Source organism: Blastomyces dermatitidis (genome assembly GCF_000003525.1).
Source record: "Blastomyces dermatitidis ER-3 genomic scaffold supercont1.2, whole genome shotgun sequence".
Lineage (NCBI taxonomy): Eukaryota > Fungi > Ascomycota > Eurotiomycetes > Onygenales > Ajellomycetaceae > Blastomyces > Blastomyces dermatitidis.
The window spans coordinates 491,793-509,563 of NW_025544775.1; the positions used below are offsets into that span (position 1 = coordinate 491,793).

The 17,771-nt window shown below is 47.0% G+C and overlaps 8 protein-coding genes across 9 annotated transcripts; 4 read left to right on the top strand and 4 right to left on the bottom strand.

Moving 5' to 3' along the window:
- Nucleotides 1-1,341: 1,341 nt before the first annotated feature.
- BDCG_01405 (uncharacterized protein) lies at nt 1,342-2,521 on the bottom strand (the record flags this gene model as incomplete). The annotated part of the gene is made up of 4 exons (XM_045416906.1): nt 1,342-1,392; nt 1,527-1,800; nt 1,903-2,253; nt 2,346-2,521. The coding sequence occupies 4 exons, from the start codon at nt 2,519-2,521 to the stop codon at nt 1,351-1,353; spliced, it is 843 nt and encodes a 280-aa protein (XP_045273867.1). The 3' UTR covers nt 1,342-1,350.
- An 869-nt stretch (nt 2,522-3,390) lies between these two features.
- Nucleotides 3,391-4,039, top strand: BDCG_01406 (uncharacterized protein; the record flags this gene model as incomplete). The annotated part of the gene is made up of 2 exons (XM_045416907.1): nt 3,391-3,639; nt 3,692-4,039. 2 exons carry the CDS (start codon nt 3,391-3,393, stop codon nt 4,037-4,039), a joined length of 597 nt encoding a protein of 198 aa, XP_045273868.1.
- An 884-nt stretch (nt 4,040-4,923) lies between these two features.
- Nucleotides 4,924-6,423, top strand: BDCG_01407 (uncharacterized protein; the record flags this gene model as incomplete). Its single annotated transcript, XM_045416908.1, has 3 exons — nt 4,924-5,047; nt 5,190-5,450; nt 5,834-6,423. The coding sequence occupies 3 exons, from the start codon at nt 4,924-4,926 to the stop codon at nt 6,421-6,423; spliced, it is 975 nt and encodes a 324-aa protein (XP_045273869.1).
- On the bottom strand, nt 6,296-7,249 carry BDCG_01408 (uncharacterized protein). Its single transcript, XM_045416909.1, has one exon. It carries the CDS (start codon nt 7,118-7,120, stop codon nt 6,881-6,883), a length of 240 nt encoding a protein of 79 aa, XP_045273870.1. The 5' UTR covers nt 7,121-7,249; the 3' UTR covers nt 6,296-6,880.
- Nucleotides 7,250-7,256: 7 nt separating this feature from the next.
- Nucleotides 7,257-10,631, bottom strand: BDCG_01409 (lysyl-tRNA synthetase). The gene is made up of 5 exons (XM_045416910.1): nt 10,260-10,631; nt 9,697-9,980; nt 9,423-9,593; nt 8,889-9,314; nt 7,257-8,789 (listed from the first exon to the last, which is right to left on the bottom strand). Exons 1-5 carry the CDS (start codon nt 10,316-10,318, stop codon nt 8,023-8,025), a joined length of 1,707 nt encoding a protein of 568 aa, XP_045273871.1. The 5' UTR covers nt 10,319-10,631; the 3' UTR covers nt 7,257-8,022.
- Nucleotides 10,518-12,210, top strand: BDCG_01410. 2 transcript variants are annotated; one of them, XM_045416911.1, is made up of 2 exons: nt 10,518-11,013; nt 11,176-12,210. In XM_045416911.1, exons 1-2 carry the CDS (start codon nt 10,916-10,918, stop codon nt 11,366-11,368), a joined length of 291 nt encoding a protein of 96 aa, XP_045273872.1. In that variant the 5' UTR covers nt 10,518-10,915; the 3' UTR covers nt 11,369-12,210. The 2 variants fall into 2 exon arrangements, with proteins under 2 accessions (XP_045273872.1, XP_045279575.1); XM_045416912.1 differs by having other exon boundaries at nt 10,518-11,090; nt 11,176-12,171.
- On the bottom strand, nt 11,940-15,154 carry BDCG_01411 (Sin3 complex subunit). Its single transcript, XM_045416913.1, has one exon. It carries the CDS (start codon nt 14,817-14,819, stop codon nt 12,246-12,248), a length of 2,574 nt encoding a protein of 857 aa, XP_045273873.1. The 5' UTR covers nt 14,820-15,154; the 3' UTR covers nt 11,940-12,245.
- A 277-nt stretch (nt 15,155-15,431) lies between these two features.
- Nucleotides 15,432-17,771, top strand: BDCG_01412 (ubiquitin-protein ligase RMD5). Its single transcript, XM_045416914.1, has 4 exons — nt 15,432-15,873; nt 16,002-16,129; nt 16,222-16,977; nt 17,075-17,771. Exons 1-4 carry the CDS (start codon nt 15,753-15,755, stop codon nt 17,291-17,293), a joined length of 1,224 nt encoding a protein of 407 aa, XP_045273874.1. The 5' UTR covers nt 15,432-15,752; the 3' UTR covers nt 17,294-17,771.

The window sequence follows — 17,771 nt, forward strand, 5'->3', positions numbered from 1 at the left end:
ATATTAGTCATTGACATATCTCTCTTGTAATTATTTTCTCCTTTCTCTTCTCTCTTTCCATTCCCCTTCCAATGGCAATTTAGATAGAAGACACAAAACATGTTCTTTTCTCCAGGAGGTACATGTGGATACAGGATGGAAGGGGGAAACAAAGAAAAACAAAAAAAAGAAGAAAAAAAAAACGGAAAACGGAAAACGGAGATCAATCAACTCTTGAGCTAGCAGCCATAAAACAAGCCCAAAAGTTCTCTCCGCATAATCGGATAACTAACTGGAATTTCAAGATACGATCAGAAATCAGGAAATGAGTGTGATTTAGGCAATGTTTGGTAGAAAGAGTCACTTGAGAAAGGGGAGGGGGAATGCAGAACAGTAGCAAGTTCTGAATTGCGAAAAATATCTGATGAATAGTCAATGCACAACCATCAGTTTCTGTTGTATGCATGCATTCCTGCTGTGTCTCAACCAAGCATTGTTTCATTCTGTTAGGAGACAGGGCAGCGGCGGGGCGGGTGCCCGGTGCTACCTGGTATATAAAAGAAACAAATCAAAGTTTAACAAACAGTAAGAGTCAAACAAGAATGATGAGAAACAAAATGTATGGGGAATATGAGATGGGATATAGTAAGTGAGAAATACAATACGGGGAAAAAGGGGGAGATAATAATACACAAAAAATGTAGAGCTACTTGAGTAATGTAACGTAGGATGGGGGAAGAATATGGTTAGAGGGATGGATAGATTTTCCATCTTTTTCCATCACTCGCTTTATCCCGTTCCCCATCATCTGTTACTCCTCCATATGTGGAGTTTTTTCCTCGGTGCTTCAGACTGGTACTGACGTTAGACGGCGGGATTTCACTGTTGGTTTTATAAATAGTAATAGATGGCCCCGAAAAAACAAAACACAACATAGGGATGGACGGACAGGACAGCTTTCGTTCGTCGATTCGGCTTGTTTCATACTAGCTCCTCCCCCCTCCCCCCTCCCCACCTCCTCCTCATCGCTGCTAGTTTTTGCAATCTTTTCTTTTCTTTTCTCTCAATTAGTCGGGTGGTGCAAAATCATATATTATACAAGCGTCGTAGGATAGTAGAATGATAGCGTGTGGTGTGGTCGGATTGCGGTATTAAGTTTTTTATATCGCGAGGGCGCGGCGGCTACAAGATAGGAGATAGGAGATGTGGAGGGGAGAGTCCTGGTGCGGACGGGACGGTGGGCATGGGATGCGACGGGGATAAGAGGTGAGATGGACTGCGTTATTGTAGCGGGGGATAGGGAATGGTGAGAGGCATCCATCCGGAGTGGATCGTATGTGATGCTGGGAGTCGTAGAGTAAAGGGGCATTATTAACGGGAGAAGGGTGACTTGGAGGCGTTGGTGAGATCATCCTATTCAAACAAGGGTGAGTATTTGAGCGAAAGTAAACCAGGTAAGAAGAAGTGAAACGAAAAGAAAAGGAAAGGGAAAAAAAAAAAAAAAAAAAAAAAAAAAAAAAAAAAAAAAAAAAAAAAAAAGGACTAACCATATGATTGCACATGGCGACAAAAAGGTCGAAGAAGAGTTTCCCTCCAATCTCCATTTCCATCTGCATGGGGCCACTTCGCTTGAAAGTCGATCTGCTGCGGATGATCAGGGCAAGATAATGGGCACGGAGCTTGGAATCGTTGTCCGGGGTGTTTGCATAGGCGAATCGAGCACTAGAGAGAATCGTGCTACATTGCACCGCGACCTGAAGCCCCTGTTTTCGGAGAGCGAGTCGTTTCAGGTCGTCCAAGCCGTATCGTTCTGCAGCACAGCTTTTGGGGAAAAGAAAAAGAAAACGGAACTGGTTAGCTCAACTTCAATTATGAAGGAGGATACAATGAGCTAAAAGTACAACGGAGAGCAGGGAGACAAACTAGACAGCGGTATCCTTCAAGATAACAGCCCCATCCACCTGGTTGATAATAGTCGACTCGGAAGCTTGCTCACTCGAACCATTCCCAGCATTCTCCAGCTCCCAGACATCTCGGCGTTTATTGTGCATTAAGCGTGGGTAATAGTCGCCCTTGTAGAGGTACTCGAGGATGGACGAGAGGATTTCTGGCTGCTCATCGGGCAGATTGATTCTCTTGCCGTGGGACTCGAGGAACTGGCCTCGACAACAGGTGGCGAAGAAGGGTGAGATGCACAGGACGTCCTCGTGAGCGGCAAAGAGACGTTGGTCGGGGCCGACGCAGAGGGTTATAATGGCAGAGGTAAGGTTGCTGCTACATGTGAAATATCTAGGTCAATACTTGTGTGCAGCTCAATGTAGATGCATATTTGCTTGAGGCTGGGAAATTGTCTTGTGTTGACTTACGTGCCAGCTGGAGGGCTATCTGGTTTGCGAGCAGCCCTTTCAGCTCGTCTGGTGGTTGTTGACGATGATGATGCAGGATCTCTGAAGGATCTCTTTGATCGAGACGAGGATTTACCCGCTCGATATTTGGAAGAAAAGCTCTCCGTATGGCTTTGGGATGACCGTCTAACAAACATGATTCCAGCTGGGGTGTTTCTGTTCTTCGAGGGGGGGGTGGGAGTGGTTGTCGGTTTATTTAGTTGGCTTGTTTTCTTTTCTTTTCCCAGACAAGCCAAAATATCAGCTCGGGGGGGCAAGCAATGAATGTAATTCGAATAAATATAGCTAACAGCAAGCCTTGGTATGTAAAATGAACACAAACTATCCTGGAAGTCGACAGAATTTGAGATTTGACAGCTTGAGAACACCCGCAGGAGGAAAGGGAGAGGAAAAAAGAAAAAAGAAAAAAAGAAAAAAGAAAAAAGAAAAAACCCCCTTCTCTCTCAGTCTCAGCCACACCTTTTAAGCACAGATATTATATATAAGAAACGGTATCAGTATTATTATATACCCCGTTCATCGCAGGGGGCTAGGCAGCGTCCACTCCGCAGTAGTCTCATCTCCGCTCCAAGTATCACTAAGCTAGCAGCACAGCAAAAAAAAGAAAAGAAAAGAAAAGAAAAGAAAAGAAAAGAGAAAAGGAAAAAGGAAAAGGAAAAGGCAAAGGCAAAGGCAAAGGAATTGAATGAGCAACAAGTCGCAAGCAGGAAGGGAAAAAAAAAAAAAAAAAAGGAAAAAAAGAAACAAGGAACAAGGAAACCTGCACTGTTGTCCACGGCAGGGCAGCATCAGCACCTCTTTTTTTCCCCCTTGGTTCCAAAAACTAAAACTACAAAACATCTTATACAGAGTAACCTTCTTACTCCGTGCAATCTCTCTCTCTCTCAATAATAATAATGGGAATTGGGGGAAATCTCTTTATCAAGAACAGAAGAGGGAGACGCGGCTTGCAAAGCTGGGCGACGCGTAAAGTGGTTACGCGAGTTCAGGTGACTCACACGAAGTCATGTGCTTCGCTAGCACCCCCGCAGCGGCCAATCATCTAGCACGACACAGCTCCATCAGCGGAGTCTTGGCGGTGCACACGGCAGAAGCTAACCAAAGATACATACTCCGTTATATACAGGTACCGGCTGGCTGGGGATGCGGTGCGATGCTTGTCGTTCACGCTGGTAATTATCGTATTGGTGGAAGCGATAAATCTGTCTCGTGCTTGCTGCCGACTACAAAAACTATGGCGGATGTGATGTATCATGTATCTGCGTATATCCCAATACTCAAGGATTTAACCTAACGCGAAGAGGCAGGCTGCTTTAATCATCATCATCCATGTCATCATTGCCAGCCATGCATGCAGCCATGCTGGCCCCTGTGGCCTGCGTAGAGGTTTGACAGGTGGCCAATCCAATCGTGGAACCTCATACACAGTAGTAGAGGAAGACCTGTTTGCACGGCTGTGTGAAAGCATTATTAAATTACGATCCCACACGCAGGCCCGGAAGGAGCCTCAGCGCCGGGGAAGGCCACAAGAAACAACAAAGCCTACTACATCCATGACGAAGGATGATGACAGGAACCTTTTCCAGAGAAGCATATGGAGATGTCTGGTTAGCTATGTATCTCAGCTGCCACTCAGCACCTCAGACCCCAGGTAAAGAACACTGTTCCTTGAATATTGATTGACTCACAGCTCACAAGTATATCCTCTCTGTACATAGATCTATGTTGACAAATACCAAATACTGGAAATGCACCAATAATACAAATATCTAGTACGCCCGTCGGGATGGACAAATTCTCGCGTGGCCGATGGATGTACATGTACTATATACTCTGTGCTCCGTACACAATCCAGAGCCGGCGGTTGAATTGGGCCGCGAATCTGAGTTAGCAACTGACTTTACGCTGAGGCGGGAACTCGGGAGCACTCTACCAGGCGCGTGTAACCCATATCATAGATAGTAATACAAAATCGTCAAAAACTCCAGAGACTTGGATAGCAGTACGGGGCCGGCCCTTCAGCGATCCCCGCCCAACAGAAAAAACGTGGAGCAAGCTTGCACCATGCCCGGAAAACCGCAAGAAATTCATTACATTACTCATCAAAGAATGCATGGCTAAGCCTGGCTAAACATGGCTTCAAGGCTGTTGATATTGACTGGGAATAGTAAGAGTTCCTCTTTGTCTCTGTTGTGATCTGCTTGCTGTTGCTAATCGCTACGTCAGCCCAAAGGCGTATTATTTAACGTTGAAGGAGATCGAGCAAGTGATCTCAGAAAGGCTACTCCAGCCTCAGTTGCTAAAAGAAAGATATGATGAAATAAATTTACCTTTGACAACCAGTGGATTGGCTACGATGATTCAGAGACGATAAAAATGAAGAGGCAATGAATGGACCAGCGAACATTGCTTTGGAGGCACGATGATTTGGAGCATTGATCAATAATATCCCACTCGCAGAAATTCCCAGGATCCCAGTAGAAGGGAACGCTGGAGGGACCCAGATCCTCACACCAAAAAATCGCTTCTGGATAACGCAATGTCTCATCTCATGGACACCATACTAGCACTAGGAACGCGCACGACAGTTCAAGGTGGAAGTGGAACAACCGCCCAACCAAGCAGATACAACTTCACCTGGGATCACCCAGTCAACAGTCACTGTATGAGCTGCATTTCACATCGATCTATCTAAGAACATCAAACACCGTTCTCTTTTCCACTGTACAATTATCTTCTGATATAGAATATTTAGCAATTCAACTATCTAGTGAGAGTGGCAGAATGCAGCTTTATTTTTACCAGGCGTACCCTCCGGGGGGAGATCACCTACTCCCAGGCCAAAGGAAGCGATGGCAATGTTATACGTGAGCTGTCTTACGCGACCGAGCAGGCGGAAGTTCTACACGCGCATATACCGGAATCGTGATGCGATTTCCAAGCTCGTTGCTCATCACCTCAGCATCTACCCTTCAGCTTGTCAAGTGGAAGTGGAAGAACCAAAGAAATGGATGAGTGGTAGCTTCAACCTCTGCGTCCCTGTCAACGTCAATACTTTTACGACGCGTAATCATGCGTTTTCCTCTTCCCTATCGCGTTGGCGAGAACTTTTCTTCCTGGCAACGCGGATGAGAAGGTGCGTTGTGAGGCTGCAACCTATGCTTGGATCAGCCAGGAGTGTCCTTCAGTCCCAATACCACATTTATACGGATTTGGTCTTTCAACCGGCCAGCTTGTGAGAATCTTTGTTCTTTTCTCCCTCACTGTTGTCATTTAATGTTGTTAAGACATTCTCTAGTTTACCGAGAGAGAGCATCTACCGTTTCTCACACGGCTATGGTATTCCCTAAAATGCACAATCCGAAAGCTGCTCCGACTTCCCCTTCCATCTCGACTCGTTCAACATCCAACCACTATCTCTAACAAACTTGGCCCGTATTTGCTATTAGATTTCATCGAGGAAGCAGATGGAAGGATGCTTTCAGATGACTGGCGTGACAAGCACGATGATGATCAGACACTACGGATGAATTTGTTCCGAAACCTTGCAAAAATCATCCTCACCCTCAGCCACAGGCCCTTGCCGAAAATTGGATCCTTCACGATTGATAATGATGGTTTTCTACGACTAGAAAACAGGCCTCTCGCTGCTGCTAAGTCGACAATTGTGGAAAACGAGGAGACACCTCTTGATATCCCCCGAGATCGTGTGTACCCTACAGTTGACTCTGATGTTAACGGTATCTTATCCGTCCACGATAGTTACTTACGCTACCAGCCAAATTCACTCGCTTGTGTTGCAGATTGTGTCACTCAAATGTCAGCATTATCCATGATGCGCGCTCTATCAGCCCGGTTTCTCGAGCCTGGTCTGAACCATGGACCATTTTATCTTAGCTTGACTGATTTACACGCAAGCAACATTCTTATTGATGACGACTGGAATATCAAGTATCTGATTGATCTTGAGTGGGCCATTTGCGCAACCATTGGAATTCTTGCAGCTGCCTTACTGGCTAACTGGCGAGACTGGGGATGAAATAAGCCCTGATAAGTACAGCAAGCGTCATAAGGAGTTTGTGGAGGTGTTTAAAGAGCAGGAGCACAAGATTCACCCATCCCACTCCATGCAGTGTTCCTCCGTCATGAAGAGGTCCTGGGACACTGGTTCTTTCTGGTACATTTTAGCACTGCAGTCCCCGTCCGGCCTCAGCAAAGTCTTCTTCTATGCACGGATCCAACCCCAATTTACAATGGTGGACATGGACAGAGTTCCATTTCTTCTAACAACATATCAACATTGGACGCACGACGCAGCGGGATTTCTGAAGGCTAAGTCAAAGATAAGATGGAGTATAACGAGCGACTTCAACAGCTATTCGGGGTGGAGGACAAGGAGGTCAACGAAGGGCTCAAAAACGACCTAGACAGGTTTGAGCGTGCAAAATCAGCATTGATATGAGCCGCGATACCTCTTCTCCCATATTCCTCTTCGATTATTTTGGATTATTTCCACTAGTCTCGCCTATTCTCCCCGCCGCCACAATAACATCTTTATCGACAGCCCTTTTTACCGCATTATCCAATTCCTCTGCCCCTCTCGCAAACCGAGCTTGCTGGGCAGCTTTTCTCGAAGTGGAGAGCTCCTTTCGTTCGTTTGCGTTGACTTTGATTGCCTCGAAAATAACAGGATCATAATCTTCGGATGACACAGAGTGTTTTTTCTCGGCGGACATGATAAGAGTGTAGGCAATGGGTGAAGACGGACAAAGTCCTTTTCAATTCCAAGGATCAAGAGTCATTTCGAGAATTGACTTGATTGGAGACATCACCGCTGCATTTCTAGGTTTCACGTCCACCCAAAAAAAAAAAAAGAAAAGAAAAGAAAAGAAAAGAAAAAAAAAAAAAAAGAAAAAAAAAAACAACCGCGTGGAAGCTCAGCCAACCCACATTGCGTAAACGTTGGGGGCCCCATAAGAACAAGGCTAGAAAGCCGACGGCGATAGCAAGTAGTGATGCATAATGCTTGCGATACGACGGCATCGCCGGGAAGTGTGGCTCTAGAAGGGAAGCCAGACCGGTTAAAAATATCCCCGGTATGTTGAATTCGGGATGTCTGGGAGGTTACCCCGACGCCAGCGCCGTAAAGATCACTTTTTGTAAGTGTCCAGGGGCCGAATGGAAGTGTCATTACGATGTCGAGTTCATGTTATTGTCATCCGTGAGGACTGACGAGTTGTTGCTGCCAGACAATCATCACCGAGCCAAGAAACAGGGGTTGATCGGCCGGATAAACATAGCACCGGACCTGGTCCGGGATTATGATTATTGATGAAGGGGGAAAAGCTGGGATATTTCTATAACAAGTTACCTGATGCACCTGTCTTCGCTGCCTGGTTGCCTGATTGCTGCCTTCGTTAGTATCCTGTCGATGAGCATCGAGGTTAATATGATGGTGATGGCACGTCAACGTCGATCTAAAATGGTACATCTATCCAATCACCCTCTCTCATCTGAGTTTCTATCATACATTTAATCCATCTATCATTAAAGGGAGAACAAAAAGTGAAAAACACCCATACAAATACATATCTCATCCTGATATAATCTCCCAAAGAGCGAGGCGAAATTTCTCCCCTTACTCAGACCGCGTCACACTCCTCAAATTCCCAAAACTCAACACATCCCCAATCCGCCCTGCCCCCGTAAACAACATCACCAGTCTATCAACCCCACACCCCCACCCGCCCGTCGGCGGTAACCCCCACTGCAGCGCCTGCACGTAACTCTCATCCATCTTCCCCTCCCCCTCCTCCTCCACCGCCTGCCCCTGGAACCCAAGCTGGATCTCAAACTTGCGCCTCTGCTCAAACGGTGAGTTCTCCTCCTCGTACATATTCACCATCTCCCGCTTGTCAACGAAGAGCTCCGCTCGCGCAGTCACCACTTGCCCGTTGGCCGGGTGGATGAACGATTTCGAGAGCGGCGAGAGACATTCCGGGTGGTTGATAATGAAGGTTGGGTTTTTGCATTGCGGTTCGAGGTAGATGGAGCTTAGGCGGTCGAGGAGGCGGGGGAGGGTTGCGTTTGTCGGCGGTGGGTGGTGCAGCTGTTCGAAGAGGTCGAGGATTATTTTTGCTGCTTCTTCAGTAGGCGTGGAGACAAAGTCTGGGAGCTTGTGGCCCATTGCTGCCTCGAGATCTGGGATGAAGTCTAGGCGGCTGAAGGGCGCTGCGAAACTGGCTGTGGTTGGCGATAGGGTTGGTAGTGTTTGGTTTAGATTGTGAACGTGTTGCGAGAGACCCGTGAAAATGGACTCGGTCAGTGATATTAACGTTTCTAGGTCGGCGAATGCGTGGTAAAATTCACAGGTTGTGAATTCAGGGTTGTGAGTTTTATCGAGACCTGTGGATTTAACACCCAGTTTTAGATGATTGTTTTCTTGTTTCTCCCTGGAATTACAAGGTAGAAAAAATCCAGGGTAAGGGGGAAGAGGGTTTTTACCTTCATTGCGAAATGATTGGCCAATCTCAAACACCTTATCGAACCCGCCAACAACAAGGCGCTTGAGCCATAGCTCTGGAGCAATCCTCAGCGACAGAGGTCGGTCAGGAAATTCAGTTGCGGATGTCTCGAACGGCCTAGCAACCGCGCCGCCGGCAACAGATGCCAATATTGGCGTCTCCACTTCCATGAACGACTTGTCTAGGAAAAAGGTGCGTATGTACTGAATGATGGATGACCGAGCTCGAAGGATATCGGCCGCGGTGGGGGAGGAGAGTAGTTGGACGTGCCGGTCATACGGCGAAGATTCTTGCTCTTTGATACGGAGCGGGATATCGTGTAGGCATGGCGTGATGAGCTTGGGAAGCTCGGATGCGGTCACGGAGAGCTCCCCGCGGCCTGTTCTATGGGGTTTTCCGATGGCAGCTAATTTTCCGGACCAGTTATAAAATGTTAATTTGCGTTACACAGATCGCTTTGCTCGGTGATACGATAAGAAATATAATACGACTCGGGGGGATAATGGTAACCTACAGAAAACATCCCCACGCCGCAGAAGATGATAGAACTGCTTAAATTTCTCTGGCGTCACGCCAGTGCCATCCAGATGTCTCTGGTTGCACAGAATCTGCACTTTCCGTCCATTCTGCACAAGGTCAAGAAATATCAACTTGCTCCCCGCAATACGTGTAGATTGTATTCTACCTAATCGCTTAAGTTATGAGCGCAGGCCGAACCCTTTTGGTATTCTTTTCTCCCTCCTCTATTTCTTTTAGGAGAGATATTTCCCAAAATCTAGGCTACATACCATAGATAACCACTAAGTCCTGCTCTGCAGTTTCGTTCGGTTTTATGTCTTTATATTTGGAGTGGAACTCGTCACAGCTGATTGACCGCTTATCGACGGACAGTCGTGGGTATGGTTCTCGGTAAATATTTGTGATCTCTGCGATCCTGTTTTTCCAGCCCTTTTTATCGTTCACGCTGGCTGCCTCTGCGACAGTCGGTGTATTTGTTGACGACCAACGGACCGGTCGGAAGGTTTGCTGTATCGCTGTTCCATTCAGGGACGAAATGTGTGAGCGGGCGAAACTAGAAAGTTTTATAGAGTTGGATTTCATTAGCGGATCTCCGAAGCGTTTCCGGGATACATTTAAAAAGTAGATTAACGCAAAGCAATTTGCATAGCACATTTTCAGATTAATGGTACATTGTTTTGATTCCTCTGCCTTTAAAGGGGCGAGGGCAGAAAAAAAAAAACCCTCGCTTTCTAAAGCATAATCCGCAGCGGTTCGGTAAATGTAGTATCTCGTCCTTACGCATTTGCCAGGAATGGAAAACGAGTGGAAAGCTGACAAGAGATATACGTACCTTGCAAATGGCCTATCCAGACTCACTTGGCTTACCCATCGAGAGCAAGAAGTCCGCATCTGCTCAGCGGACGATAGCACTCACTGTGGGTGACGTCCAATGGCTGGAGGAATCGAGTTGAGCGAGAGCTTTCGGTCGTGGTTGGGTTGGGGAGGGGAGGGAAATAATGCCGCCGGATTTACTGTGGTTAAATATTTAAGCGTTCCAGATGTGGTTAGAACAGACTGAGTTTATTCTGACGGCCGGCCAGATTCCTAGGCTAATTCAGCTCAACTTTGCGCAAACCGATAAAGATATTTCTATATATACATCCATTGTTGAAGATAGATATGGGATAGTACTGAAATCCTAAAAGCTTCGTTTTGATTTTATCTCACTTTGTATCGATCTGTCAGTGATCTTTTAACGCCTTGACCTGCGGCGACTTATACCACGTGATATAAATCAAACTCTAAATCGGCGAAAGTGCCCCATACCGCGGCCCGCAAACAACGAAACTCATATCCCAGTCTACATATACAAAGTCCTTTCGAATTGCAACCATCAACTCCAATACCAGATTCCTCATATATATCATATTAACCCGCACTCGCCGGATAACTGCTAATCCTTTAACCCGAACCTTTATCCCGTAAACCCGCCCGAAAACCACCAAAATGTCGTTCCTATTCGGAGGCCAACCAAAATTATCCTCAGAGGAGAAAATCAGCAGGGCTGAGATGGAGGTTGAGATGGTCACAGATATGATGACGCGGTGAGTTTACGGTTACACGACCCGGAAGCTATGGACGAAAATTTGCCTCCCCCCTTAAGGAAAAAAAAGGAACCCAAGTTAGAAAAACCACCAATAAGTCACACAAAAATAGAGGCCTCATTTTTCTAACATATCCCTTTCCCCATTTTCCAATGGCCCCAGCCTCTCAAGCGCCTGCATGAAAAAGTGCATCCCACCCGACTACCGCGAAGGAGACCTGAACAAAGGCGAATCCGTTTGCCTCGACCGCTGTGTGGCCAAGTTCTTCGAAGTCAACATGAAGGTTTCGGAGAAAATGCAGCAGATGCAAGGGCAGGCTATGGGGCAGCAGGGTGGCTCTGGGTTTGGGATGTAAACAAAGAGGACAATACCTTTTTTTTTTAATTCCACCAAGGGAGAGGGAGATACCGAGATACGGGGCCGTCGGCCACCGGATGATGGGATAGAGATGACGATAATGGATACACGGATGCGGGGGTTTCTTTTACATCTTTTACAGCCTTTTCTTTCGCTACGTTTACCCATCTATTCTGGAGCTTGATTGATTCCCGGGGCGCCATTCTCTCGTGCGTTGGAATATAAATGCGGGTTTCATCGTTGAGGGATACGGTATTTGCTTGGTTTGCGGAGCTGGCTAAATGAGATGTTACGAGAACAGCGTGGGCGAGAGACCGTATTGTTCCTTATGGGCGTGTCTTCCTTTATATTCCATAATCAGGCATGGCGGTGAGAGGGGCTGTTGAAACTTGACTGTGGAGGCGGAAAACGCCTTTTGACATCACTTGTTTTATACCCTATCTACGGATTCATGTTTGTGCATCTATGGGGCTAGCAGATTCTTTTTTTGTACTTTTATCGGTCATATGCTTGTACGCTGTCGTATTCCTTTTGTATTATTATAGTAAGATTTATGTTTTCACACCCCCTTGCTATCTTGGTATGGTAGAGCAGATAGATGCCATTCGATTTAAGTGATCAATGAAATACTTCTTTGATTTGCTATGCTTGTCTGCTGCTATGAAACGCCTTGCTATGCGAGTAGTAACTATATGTACAGTACAATCAAACAGGGTATAAACCAGCTCTAAGTAATCTGCATATGCAGCACTGCGAACCCCTGTATCAAAAAGTAAAGGGGTAAATAGAAACATTCCAATATGTACCTCCCAGAGCTAAAGAGGGGAAGTTAAAGAAAAGAGGCCGGCTTGATCCATTATTATCAAACACCCATTTCACCGTCCAAGGAGCCCACTGCCCCAGCTAAACCACGATTCCCTCGCCTTCTGCGTATCATCCTTAACCAGATCCCTAACCCTATTTTCGATACCAACGATATGCCGCTCGTAATCACTCAATCCGGCATCCACCTCTTCGACCCTCGACTGTAGCGCATTGAGCTCATAATCAAGCTTTGCACCTAGCAGTTCGACTTTCTTGGAGCCCTCCATGAGACCCGAACCTTCGACCGCAAGCAGATCAGCGGTGCGTGTCTGCAACCCGCGAAAATCTTCAATCTTCTCATGGTAGACAGAGTTGAGCTCGTCTAACCAGGCCTGGGCACGGACGTTTATGAATTCAACGGCGGAGACTTGGTTCTCAACCCAAGGCGCGATCGTAGCGTGCAAGGCGTGAATCTTACCGCCGTAATACTGCGCGTCGGACGCGAGGATATCCTCCCGCAACATGGCGTCCGCGGGGGTCGTGTCTTTCGTATCGAGAATTGGGTCCCAATCTGGGATATTTTTCCATGTAAGAATCGTATCTTCTACGGCGCTAAAGGATAGGTGCCGTGGCCAACGGGAATCGCCTTGATTGTTTGACGGTTCAGAGGGAAGGACACAATGGCTTCGTGGCCGTCGAAGGGGTATGCTAGCGGGTAGTGTAGCTCCCCCTAGCTCTGCTGGTTTTGGTTCAGCACTTTCGAGCGCAATTTTGCCTTCCCCAGCAGATAGCGCAGCTTCCTCGCTGAGTTGTGATTCATTAGTTGTTGAATGCTTATCGTCAGGGATAGGACCCTCATGGGCTTTAACGGAGATAACATTGGAAGTGGATAGTGGTTCATTCGGTGGCAGTTCATACAAAGCTTGGGTGGTATCGTCTCGATTTTCCGGATATATCGATGGCAATTGTTCGGCATCTGGAAAATTCTCGTCCTGAGTTTGCGTAGACGGCGGTCCAAAATAGCCCATGTTTGAATGAGAGCCTAGCTCATTTTCAAAATCCACGCCATCTCTAGACCGCTTGTGATGATGAGACCGGAGACTAGGTAGTCCAACAGCGTCCTTGAAACGACCAAACCCTGCACGGGCATCGGATACCTTGCCAGTGACGGATCGTTTTAGGGCACCTTTTAGCTGCTGTTCCCTGTCATCCAAAAGAGTAGCTGGGGAATCAAGCATTTTTCCAGAATAGTCGGTTTCAAGGCTATGGCGGCCAGAGTTATGATCAGACGCAGCGTCCCTCTTCCTACTAGTCCATTTATATCCACCACGGTCGTCACACGTAAAAACCATCGAGTTGTCTCCAGCAGCATGGCGGAAGATATCACTTCCGGTCTTGCGTGGCTTCCCATGCCAGAGCCATTTAGGCCGTTCGCCTCCGACTAACTGAACAAATCGGTCCATATCTATGGTTTCAATTTCCGCGATTCCAGCTTTGGCACGTCCGCCAACAATTCCCATGACCATTTCTCCGCCTTTGCCTCCTAGTTCTGCAACAGTGGATTTTACTGCGCGTGGTACATTCCAGCCATCACCACTAGCGGCTTTTGCAGTTACCCGATGTAGTCGATCCAATGTCTGTCGATCGAGTCTGCGAGTCCTATCCAGTTTCTGGGACTTCTGAAAGCTCTCTATTCCTCGCTTTAGAGTTGCCACGTCAAAAACATCCTTGGGGACTGGGGCACCGTTCGCATTAAGGCGGTTCCTCGCTCCCATCAACGTACCAAGCAGTGCGGAAACTGTCGTTGGGCCTAGAATCCCATCGCTGGGCTCGATGTTGAAAAAGTCGGTTCCAATATCGGTCCACCAGTCGTTTATGGCTTTCTCTGTTACGTCACAGAGCAATCCATCAACATACTCAGGGACCAGCTTATCGAAAATCATCAGCGCCGTCTGGCATTGCTTTACCAGCTCCATTACCGCCGAATAGAGTGGTACCCGCTCGCTCGTTCTGTATAGTTGGTGAAATTTGGCTTGCGTAGCGGCGGTGGGTTGTTTTAGATTCATACCAGCTCGCCCCGAGCAGCCAAGGCGTTTCAGATCCTCGTTAACAATGAAATCCTCCCTATGTCTCTTCACATCGCCATTAGGCACGGGAATCACAGTCAACGCAGAAGGAAAACTACTCAGATTCGTAACCATCAAAATTCCAAGAGGGGTTTCTCGTTTTCTAGCATGAAATTGGGCAATAGCATCGAAGTAAACCTTTAATCTGGGGGACCAGGCATTTTCATCCGTTGGGACACTTAGCACAGCCACCATTGCAGTGTTTGAAGGATCGCCAGTATATGTGTTGATGACAAAGGTAGGATGGACCCTTGAGCATGCCCACTGCTCAACAATGTATATTTCATAGCCTTTCAATGTACGTCGCCGGTCCAGCACTATTGTCGACGGGTCCTCTTCCAGGTATCGAAAGGCAACAGGGTCTGTAAATACGAATCTTTGATGGCCCTGCTTGGGAGAAGAACCTTCGACCGCTTCGATATGAGGAGGTGTTGAATAACCTCTACCGGCAGTCCTGTCACCGTTTCGAGGACTAGCGGGGTGAGGCGAGAAAGTACCAGTGTCGTTGGGAAAGGCCATGGCAGCTCAAGAACAGGATATGGACTATCTCTATCCCTTGTAGGCTCCTTGTTTTTCGAATCGGTATATGGAAGGAGGTTTTGGATTAAGTGCTTGCGGAATCGGACAAGCGGCGGTGTACCTCTGCAGTTATTTGTTATGGCTCTGGAGGGCCAGGAGTGAGCAAATAAGCACTGTCAGTGAAAAAGGCCATCATCGGTTTGGAGGATAGGACAGTCTGTGGTTTAATGTGTGCATCCTCAAAAGTTGTAGATCGACTGCAAGAACGAAATTCCATACCAACAGTGTCGTTGGAGGATGGATAGAAGCAGCGACGTCACAAGTGGCTGAGGATGATCACAAGACCGGGAGGACTAGGTAGGGTAAGGTACCTCCGACCGGTGTTACAGTACCTAATACGACATGATACTGTCCTTTTAGCAGTGCAAACCTGCAGAGAAAGTCTTTAATACAAGTACAATACGTATATGGCTTGCGCCACAATCATGGGATGGTGGCCTGTATTACCGGCGGTACCCTAGCTGAATCGGGATGTACCCGTATGTACTCCGTAATGTACCGTATGTTACATGCTCATGCGGAGTTGGGAGCAACCACCCAATCACCCATCACCATCACCCATCACCATCACATCAACCCATCAAACCACCATCAATAACCACCGCTTGCTCACCTGCTTCTTCAACTGCCCATGACCACTCCGACACGACCACACCAAAGCAGCTGAAGGGGAAATATAGCAGAAAAATAAAATAAAAAAATAAAAAAACAAACAAACAAAATTACACCGTCTTCTCCTTGCGGGGATTCTTCCATTGTCTGGCCTTGAAGCTGAAGCTGTAGCGTCGCGACATGTCCGCCATACCCCAACGCCGGTAGAGCTCTCTGACCAAAGGCGACATTCGTTGGGTCACCCACTCCGCCACCGGCAAAATGGATTTACTGCAGAAGGAACATCAACGGCTCTGGAAGCGCGCTCACACTGGGAAGAGCATCAAAGATGTGCAGGCCACAATTGACCTCCTCCAGGAGGCAAGAAACAACATTGCCGAAAGTGAGCCGCTATCCCCTCCCGGAACATAAATAACCTTTAACTCCGGCACACAGAGCAATATCCAAGGCTTGCGGGTCGGATATTTGGCTTTTTGGAAGGATTCTTAGTAACTCATATTGTCTGCTTAGATCCCAGTTCAGCATCCATAACTTTGGCAAAGCTACAAAACCCTGTGAAGGCTTCCTTCGATGCGACCAACGACAGTCTCAAGGACGCCCATAGCGGCCTGAACAAATATACCAAAGCCCTGGACAAAGTAAGATCCCAGCATGCGTGGATGTTATGTGTGGTAAATCTATGCGTATGGAAATGGTCTACATGATATTAACTTTATATTTTTCTTTGCAGCTCTTTAAGGACAAGCCTCTGCCTTATGACGCTTTATCAGCACAGCCAGCGCTGGTGAACAGAGCTATTGCCATGCACCTACTTCGAGAGGGCCAGTTTTCCGTTGCCTCTACATTTTTATCGGAAGTGGCCAAAAATCCAACTCCCGCACAACCCACTTCGGATCAATCCGATTCTGACACCGCCAGCATTGCCATGGAAATGGAGCAAATGCAATCAGGTGATATCAGGAAACAGTTTGTTCTCATGTATCAAATCCTACATGAGTTGAAAGAGCAACGAAACTTAATACCGGCCATACAATGGGCCTCGGAACATCGACACCTATTGGAAGCAAGGGGGAGCAATCTAGAGTTTGAGCTGTGCAGGTTGCAGTTCGTGTGGCTATTCCACGGAGGCAAAAATCCGCAAACGCCGATGGCGGTTGGCCGGCAGCTGGCATTGGAATATGCCAGGAACGAGTTTTCGACTTTCCAGAGAAGGCATCTGCCAGAAATCCAACAATTAATGGGGGCTATGGCATTTTGTCCTAATCTCGCAGACTCCCCCTACAAAAACATTTTTAACAACCCTTCCTCCTGGAACGATGTAGCACACTCCTTCACCCGTGAATACTGCTCTTTGCTGGGTCTAGCAGCAGAATCCCCTCTATATATAGCAGCTACAGCTGGCGCGATTGCACTCCCCACGCTACTCAAGCTACAAACCATTATGAAAGAGAAGCGGACAGAATGGACATCCCAGAACGAACTTCCGGTGAGAAAACACTCCCTGCTCCCCTGATTCTTTTCCCGTCTTAAATTTGCAAAACTTCCTTGCTCCATCTCTAACGCTCGTCGCTAACAAAATGCAGGTTGAAATCCCCCTCCCACCGTCATACCAATTCCATTCTATCTTCGTCTGCCCGGTTTCGAAAGAACAAACCACCGATGAAAACCCACCCATGATGATGCCTTGTGGTCACGTCATTGCGCAGGAATCTCTCATGAGACTTAGCAAGGGCTCTCGATTTAAATGCCCGTACTGCCCGAACGAAAGCCATCCAAAAGACGCCCAGAAAGTGTTCTTGTAGCTCAGAGGAAAAGGGAAAACACTAACACGACGTCTTAGGTTTGCTACTTGATTTTTAACTTCAACTTTTATTTATTTACTTATATACAATCTCCCTGGGGCATTTGCGGAGTTTCTTTCTTTCTTTCTTTCCTATTTTTTTTTTTTTTTTTTTTTTTTTTTCCAAACTGGCTTTGACGAGTATCCTCAAACTGTCATTATTCATAACGGCGCAGTGGAGTTGGGAAGGGCTGGCTGGGCTAGGGATAGGGCTGTCTTGTCTGCCTGTAAAAGGACAGGGCAAGTTTGTGCTGGCTGGAGCAGTGAATGTCATTTACATCGTTTGTTTTTATTCGTCTTAACAGCTCTTTATTTGGCTCTTTCCTTTTTTAAACTTTTTTGGATCAAAAAAATGGCTTGCCTACTCGCGTTATTGTATTTCAGATGATTAAATAGATCGATTTGATATCGTCTTCACCGCGATTTCGTCAGGACCAACC

Bases quoted from the DNA above. Each gene is read 5' to 3' on its own strand.
- BDCG_01410 (XM_045416911.1), top strand. From the start codon at position 10,916: ATGTCGTTCCTATTCGGAGGCCAACCAAAATTATCCTCAGAGGAGAAA. The intron at 11,014-11,175 runs GTGAGTTTACGG...CAATGGCCCCAG, and splicing joins GTCACAGATATGATGACGCG to CCTCTCAAGCGCCTGCATGA.
- BDCG_01408 (XM_045416909.1), bottom strand. From the start codon at position 7,120: ATGTCCGCCGAGAAAAAACACTCTGTGTCATCCGAAGATTATGATCCT.
- BDCG_01412 (XM_045416914.1), top strand. From the start codon at position 15,753: ATGGATTTACTGCAGAAGGAACATCAACGGCTCTGGAAGCGCGCTCAC. The intron at 15,874-16,001 runs GTGAGCCGCTAT...TTGTCTGCTTAG, and splicing joins AAGAAACAACATTGCCGAAA to ATCCCAGTTCAGCATCCATA. The intron at 16,130-16,221 runs GTAAGATCCCAG...TTTTCTTTGCAG, and splicing joins ATACCAAAGCCCTGGACAAA to CTCTTTAAGGACAAGCCTCT.
- BDCG_01409 (XM_045416910.1), bottom strand. From the start codon at position 10,318: ATGCGGACTTCTTGCTCTCGATGGGTAAGCCAAGTGAGTCTGGATAGG. The intron at 9,315-9,422 runs GTAGGTTACCAT...CCGGAAAATTAG, and splicing joins GCGGCGTGGGGATGTTTTCT to CTGCCATCGGAAAACCCCAT. The intron at 8,790-8,888 runs GTAAAAACCCTC...TTAAATCCACAG, and splicing joins CCAATCATTTCGCAATGAAG to GTCTCGATAAAACTCACAAC.
- BDCG_01411 (XM_045416913.1), bottom strand. From the start codon at position 14,819: ATGGCCTTTCCCAACGACACTGGTACTTTCTCGCCTCACCCCGCTAGT.